Source organism: Anguilla anguilla, chromosome 12 (genome assembly GCF_013347855.1).
Source record: "Anguilla anguilla isolate fAngAng1 chromosome 12, fAngAng1.pri, whole genome shotgun sequence".
In the NCBI taxonomy this organism is placed as follows: domain Eukaryota; kingdom Metazoa; phylum Chordata; class Actinopteri; order Anguilliformes; family Anguillidae; genus Anguilla; species Anguilla anguilla.
In genome coordinates this window covers 29,238,575-29,246,030 of record NC_049212.1, presented here as the reverse complement: position 1 = coordinate 29,246,030, position 7,456 = coordinate 29,238,575, and the positions used below count along the sequence as shown (strand labels likewise).

The 7,456-nt window shown below is 39.3% G+C and overlaps 1 protein-coding gene across 1 annotated transcript; it reads left to right on the top strand.

Moving 5' to 3' along the window:
* Positions 1 to 6,404: 6,404 nt before the first annotated feature.
* Positions 6,405 to 7,366, top strand: dharma. The gene is made up of 3 exons (XM_035384293.1): positions 6,405 to 6,501; positions 6,698 to 6,891; positions 7,022 to 7,366. The coding sequence occupies exons 1-3, from the start codon at positions 6,405 to 6,407 to the stop codon at positions 7,130 to 7,132; spliced, it is 402 nt and encodes a 133-aa protein (XP_035240184.1). The 3' UTR covers positions 7,133 to 7,366.
* The last annotated feature ends 90 nt before the right edge of the window (positions 7,367 to 7,456 follow it).

The window sequence follows — 7,456 nt, the reverse complement described above, 5'->3', positions numbered from 1 at the left end:
CCACTGGCCAGTGTGATTACAATAAACTTTTACTTTCTTCAGTAAAGTGTTTGTTGTCTTGGTGAGTACCTGCATCGTCCTGACTTTGACTCCACGAAAAGAAGCTGCATCCTAACACTTGTTTGCAGAAAGCTATTTCAGATTTCAGAAAGCTAATGCAACCTCTATCAGGTGAATATCCCCAGTAAAACAAGCCTGTACATTTTATTGGTTAAAACGGCAATAGCAATCATGTGTACTGTGACCGGTGTGTTTATTGTTATGGACACCACTTATTTCCACCATTTGGTGCTTTGGACAAAATTCTTTAGTACATGCTGGGCGGCAGTGTTGATAACAGGCATTTTCTTACTGTTATTTGACATTATTTATTCTGGATTTATCATGGCATGTGTAATAACATAAAACTGCATCACTTACCAAGATAATGTGCTGCTACCACTGATTGTCTGCAGTAACCAGTTGATCCACTTCAGCGTTCCTTCTGTCCTCTCTTCTCCCATAATACCGGATGTTGTGGTATGTAACAGGAGTTTCTGGCACTACGTGGCAGTTGAATATTCATGAACAGGCACACCCAAGGGTAGAACATGCATTGCAAGAGCATTTTCGCTTCAACGGCATGGAGACGCAACTTTCTGTGTTAAAAATACCGAACTGACCCTCTGTTTAGTCTGCAGAATCTGTGCTGTTACCTGGTTGCGTCACTACTGTGGAGGTTTGATTAGATAGATTGGATAACAATATCGTCTGTTTTACAGTAATGCGTTTTTACTGCCTCAACAGTCAACACTCACAAGAATGCAACAACATTGTTGCAGTGCAGATTGTGGACAATTAACCTACAATGCGTACACCACATGCCATCCACCCCTTTGAAAATTGCACAAATTCCTATTATTAACATGTAGGTTCAGAACACGTGGTATCCATGCTATAATTTACTGTGTCAGTCCCTCTCACGCAAGCTCTCAGAAAGCAGCAAAAAGTAATAGTCACCAATGAAAAGTTGCCGCATCAGAATCCGATATAAGGAGAGGTGGGGCTCACTGAGGCATTTATATTGTTATTAATAATAGCCCTCCTGCCAGGTCACTGTGCCATTACCTCATCTTTCAGACTCTGTCTGGCCTGTAAGTCAGACACGGAGCTATTTTCCCCTAATGAAACTCGGCATGAAATGTTAATAAAATCGGCTCTGAAATATTACTAACTCGTGCCTCCTGTGACATGGGCCCCCCTCTCTCCCCCTGAAAATTACTGCTAGAGTTACCTTGCTTCCTCATCCAAGGAGTAAATATTATAGAGTGCACTTAGCGAAGGGCACGGCCGGAGGGGAATCCACTCGTGACACGGAGGAGGACGGCACTGTTCCTTCTGCCGGAGAGCATTCTGCCTTTGGCTAATCAGGCCTTAATTGGAGTACTGTACAGTCAAAATACCATTTTGCATTTCTGGGGCAGGCAAGCGATGTGAAGGGGTGGGGGAGGGGGGGGGGGGATTGTGTGCCAAAAGAATGCCTACTTATATTACATGGATAATGAGATACAGAGACAAGTATCTTCTGTTCCTCCTGTCCTGATTTTGAGTCTGAAGTCGTAGTAGTACGTTTATGGGAGTATTAAAGTGACTAAAATAAAATAGACAAGAACTGGCAAGCCGTGCTCTGGGCTATGAGTATTGTTGTGAATGGTCTCATTCAGTGTTTGTGCTTTGAAGTTGTTTTCCCCCATTTATGGACCAGCACATCAGATTCAGGTTTGGTCTCTTGTCTTGTTTGCCTGTCATTTTAGTTTTCGTTTTGAAGCTTATCAGTCAGTTTCTAAGCCTCAAATATCACTCAGTTTCTAAGCAGTGAAGCTATCAGTCTGTGCCCACACAGCACATTTGTGCTCTCGAGAATTCTTCTACATGAATTGTCTTTACACAGTCAGAGACGGGCTGAGCGCTTGTAGCACAGTCTGTAAGGCAACTGTTTCTTGAGCCATGCTGTACCGTGGTCCCTTCTCTACCCTTTCTACCTGTCTGAATAATGCAAAAAAATATGAAACTGTCATGAATTATTTTTAAAAATCTGAGAGGTACTCCTGGAAAAAATTGTAAAACAGGGATATGCATCACTGCATTCACTCTAACAAGTGCAGAAGCATGCTGGTGGTTTCACATAATTGGAAAGGGTGGGTGGTGTTGATTTCGAGGCCTTGTTTTTTTGAATCCCTCAGAAATGCTAACGGAAAGTTGGAGGTGGAATTAAATAACACTTTTCCCTCAAACTCTTGTGTTTTATACATTACAGGTATCACTTCAGACAGGTTTTTCAGGCAATCAATTTGCGAGTACAAAAGACTTTGTGAAAGGATTACACTTTTTCATCTCATCTTCAAAACAACAATAAAATGGAAGCTCTTTTCCTTGTGCAGCACTGTTCAATAAAACATCACAATCCTCCACTGTGATTGGCTCAGAGAGTAATCTCTGATTGCTCTGTGAATGTGTATTCTGTACAAGCACTTTGAACCAGGCTTTTGCAGGAAATTGGTTGTGAACTGTTAATATGTCACTAGAGGGGATGACCTTTGAAGCCCTTGTCTAGATTCTCTGGATTCAAGTGAAGATGACGTAATAAGGGAAATTTCAATGATGCAGTGTACAGCTATGTTGTGCATTCATTGGACGTGTAACCCCAAGTGACATCTTTTGCTATTCATGTTTTAGCAAGGTGGCATGACTTGAACAAACAAAACGGTGTAGTCTACGTGTGTCACCATCATGTATGTCTAAAATAATGCTAATACTTCCCACGCAATAGTGCACATTCATCAGCACATCAACTTATGAAAATCCCAAGGCCCCTTTTGGGGTATGGTTCATAATCTTCTCTTCCTTTTAATGCCATCTAGAAAAGTAATCTTTCTGCCATTCAAAGATTATTTCATTTTTCATGGGGGATGAAATATTCAGAGCAGAGGATTGAGTTCTCTGGTTCCTGATCTCTGAGGAGGCATGGTGTGAATCAAACTGGGTTTTTATGGATATGCAACAGCTCTCAGGCTTAGGGTTCATTTACCTCAAGGTTGGATCCACTCAGTTTTGTGGGCTTTGTACATTTAGCAAAAAGGGAAAAATGGGAAAGTGATCTTTAGGCCACTTCCCATGTCCCAGGTAAATATTAAATAAATTGCTACAGCGAATGGACAGCCTGAGCTAGACAGGCTTGTTATGGTGTTGTCTTATGATTTTTCAGATCAAGCTCCTGCCTCAGTTAAATTAGGCACTTCCTTAGTCGTTCACATTATAAGTCTGGTCATGTGTAGTATTAATGGAAATCTGCTCAGAAACTGACATTATTCTGTCATGAAATTATTACTATGAGAATTAAAGTAAATGAAAGGCAAAATTATGCATGTGTGTATGTATGTATGTATGAATAAGGTGTGCACCAGAACGCTCTGTATCTGTTCAAACAACAAAAATATCTGTTAAATAACCTGAATTTGGACAGAAAATCAGAAGTGTTTGACTTACATAGTGTAAAGAAGCGAAAATAAATGCACTCTAGCCTAATTGAAATTGTCATTGAAATTGTATTGAATAACAGAAACTAGAGATGCTGCAAAAGCAGGGAGCACTGTCAAATCTCAACAATGCATTCTGCGTCATTGCTAACAGTCGGGGAAAACTATTTTTGGCAGTTACTATCTAGCAAGTCACTTTTGGCTAGCCAGACAAGCAAACAAGATAGTCTCTCTCAAATTAATGTCCCTCAAACATGTTATGTTTGCTGGATATGGATGGCTCCAGATGAGTATAGATAAGTAAAAGTGGACAGCAAAATGCTACTGACTTCAGAGTTGCTAACCCTTCCCAATAGGGAAGCTACCCTAGGTAGGGCTGGACTAAACAAAAACCTGCACCCACACCAGCCCATTTTGGATAAGACTGGACAGCCCTGGCCTATGCTATGGAATTTACAAACAATGAAAATGACAGATATGTACCAACTTCATAGTCTTACCAAGTGGTTGAATAGTAAGGCACAAATTAATGCTTTCATCTCTAAGATGGCTTTGAGAGTAAAAAAAAAAAATACTTGAACAAATCTTCCAAAGATACGTGTGAAAACCAGAGTTCTTCAAAAAATACGATGTGTATTGGTGCTACACCTTGATTCCAAACACGTGTATTTTTACAGTATTTGATGTAGCCCTGCTTTCCTTATCAATTTTCACATCTACAAATACATTTCAAACACGGAGAAAAGCTTTAAGGTAGATCACACATGCTAAATGACAGTGAATCCCCAAAGTCAGTTTTTTTAATTGATGAAATTGAATTTACTAATTTATTTTGTCTACAAATGCAATTAATCCGTGAATAGATCCTGCATAGAAAATTAGGGCAATTAATACTAACAATTGCTTACAATAAAATATATGATAAAAGTGCTCATTGTTTTCTTTTTTGGCATGTCCTATGACTACATATTTTGTCTCACTGATTTGTTGTACAACTCGCAACATAATAACTGAGAATTCCAGATAAAGGAAATGGAAGAAGAAACAAAGGATGAAATCCTTTTATCTGATCCTAGTTTAACGACAGTTGTCTGTCGTAGTGTTTTCCAGATTTACTGTTGCTGAGTCAAACTCAAAGTATAAGCCGGTTCCAGTTCGCGCATATTGAACCATCTTAAACAGACTCATCTTCGCAACTACCAATCAAAGCACGGAATTATTTGAGACGTCCAATAAAAACGCGATTTCTTATCGAATTGGGACTAGACCGTTGCCTTGTTGTTCTTCGTGGAATAACATTTTTATGACCGAATTAATTTCGACTTTTTAGACAAAATATTTGAGGATTATGTATATAATACCAGATATGGGTATTTTTGGATAACGAGAGAACTCGATAATCTCTATTAGTGGTTGAAGTACCAAGTGCTTTGTTCGTCGTGCGGAGTGTCACGTGGACAAAATTATTAGGTAAACATTCTCCACTTCCCAAAGCTCCTTGGGGCTTGTCTCCACCTAGTGGCTGCAAAAAAGATTGTCTCATTTAACTCGGACTACGTCACCCGGACCCAGAGCACACGGGACAATACTTTGCAACCGTCAAAACTTTTTCTCAAAACATTATGGAATCGCGACATTACATTTTTCTTTGTTAATAATCGTTTTTATGAAAAACAACATCTTACACGTTTAGACATGCATATTTAATTATCTTAAATATAAAATCGCTGTAGGCCTGAAACATGAAATTTTACAACTAGCATTCACTGCAAAATATTTCAACCAGCACTTATCTAAAGAGGACTTCTTATAGCAGTCATTAGTTGTAAACTCACTACCCACTTAATATTTTCGCAGGACAAATGAAGAATTTCAAAAAATACTCCAAAGACTAAATGAGGGTGTCATTGGGTCTGGATTAAACAACAACAATCAATTTTAAGTTAATTAAAAAAAATTAAAAAATCTCGAATAGACGTGGCAGACTCGAAGGACCCTTTCGCATTGCACTGAAGTATGATAGCCATATGTGGAAATTAAAATAATAATAATAATAATAAACAGACTGACAACTAGAAAAACGATAAATTGTGTTTTGAATTAAAGCAATTAAAATGATGTAATACTGTATTAAATGTAACGTTTCAAAACGCAAAAGTCAACACAGGTTTTTCACCCATTATGAATAAAATAAATTAACATCTATCCTACACAACACATCAATACATTTATGTAATACCAGAAGTTTCACATACATACATTAATTACCCAAATTATCTCACAAGTTTTTGAAACTGATGAAAGTGATTTCTCATATTCAAAGAATTCCAATTTCCTTTCAAGAAAGAAAGGCTGCTCCATTTGAAAGGGACTTCAAATCGATCACTGTGTATTCGCCTATTGTTTGACAATATACACTTGCTCCGTGTTACACACCAACTTCACCGGGATGCATAGAATTACAAACGGACCGTTAATGGGACGATAATGACGGCTTTGATCTAGTGTCTGAGTTCTTTGTGTTGTGGTGGTAAAGGTGTATAAAATCAGGCGAGGTTCATCACCAGACTTCAGAGTTGAACAGACGAATGCACTGAACGCACTAAGCTACTGTTAGAGTTTTCGAGAAAAGCAAGTAACCTGGCTGCGACTAAGGGCGGAAACGAGCACATGGCTTCGGCAAAGGCCTCCAACTTTTCAATCGACCACATTATGGGATTTCTATCCAAGGAGGAAAGGGCGTCAACCTCAACAGCAAACGTTTCCTCTTGGACTGATTCGGTAGGCGACCTTTGCTGCAGGCCTGAAACTTACTGTAACCGTTATACGGTTTCTCAGAAGCTGGCAGCTCATCCACATCCATACCTTTGGGAAACGCCTTATCACCCCATGCTGTATGACTACTGCAGAAACGACCACTTCGGCTATGCGCCCTTCAACTACTATCCGTTAGACTTCGGCCAAGGAAGTTTCCAGAATGGAGCAGGTGAGAACATTTGTCATTGACTATTATTCTTCATAGTATCAATCTGGTCATTGTTGTACAGATATATAACATGTAGGCCTATAGATAACCGGTTTGAAACCATTACATATCCTTGGCGACATGTCATTCGAGATGCATTATAAATGGCGTAGATTCTTGATGCTCACAACATCTTTGGATTTACTCTTTCTTTCAGGACCACAGACTCAGTACGTAGGCTTATACCCACCAACAGTGAACAACCCGCGAAAACGGAATCGAATGCGCACTGTATTCACGGAGACCCAGGCACAGAAACTGGAACATCTCTTCGGCGTCACTGACTACCCGGCAGCTGAGGCACGGGAGGAACTAGCCGTGAAGGCTGGTCTGTCAGCGGAGACAGTCAGGGTAAGATTTAAAAAAACTTGTCATAAATGTCATAAATGTGAGAAGGATGCAGGCCAACATGCTATTAATTGATATTATTTGAATCATGTAATCGGGTTTCCCCTAATTTTAACTGTGTGTCCTTTTGTAGGTGTGGTTCAAAAATCGTCGTGCGCGAAGGAGGAGACAGGGCATCGCTAAGGGCAGAACCTTAGCTCATGCTAAAGGTGCAAAACGAGATTCTCCGGGGAGCAACAAGTAGACATGGCTTTGAAATGATATGCTTATCGGACAACTCTCAAGAACGCCTGCAATAGTCATTTCAGAATGGAACTTCTGCTGCTATCTTTGAAATTGCAGGCTTGACTAGCGACAGTTCATTTACATTGCCTTAATTTATTGGGACACCACATGTCATTCATGTGTTCATTTTGAGAATACATGCTTTTGTAAACATTGGTACCATATTTTTATTTAAATTCTGTAACAGTGTGCTTTCTGCCTTGAAAAATGAGGTCGTGTATTTTTGAATAAACGTTGTAACAGCATTTTACAAGATTTTTAAAATATATTTTTCTTACTATTA

Bases quoted from the DNA above. Each gene is read 5' to 3' on its own strand.
- dharma (XM_035384293.1), top strand. From the start codon at position 6,405: ATGCTGTATGACTACTGCAGAAACGACCACTTCGGCTATGCGCCCTTC. The intron at 6,502-6,697 runs GTGAGAACATTT...TCTTTCTTTCAG, and splicing joins AAGTTTCCAGAATGGAGCAG to GACCACAGACTCAGTACGTA. The intron at 6,892-7,021 runs GTAAGATTTAAA...GTCCTTTTGTAG, and splicing joins TGTCAGCGGAGACAGTCAGG to GTGTGGTTCAAAAATCGTCG.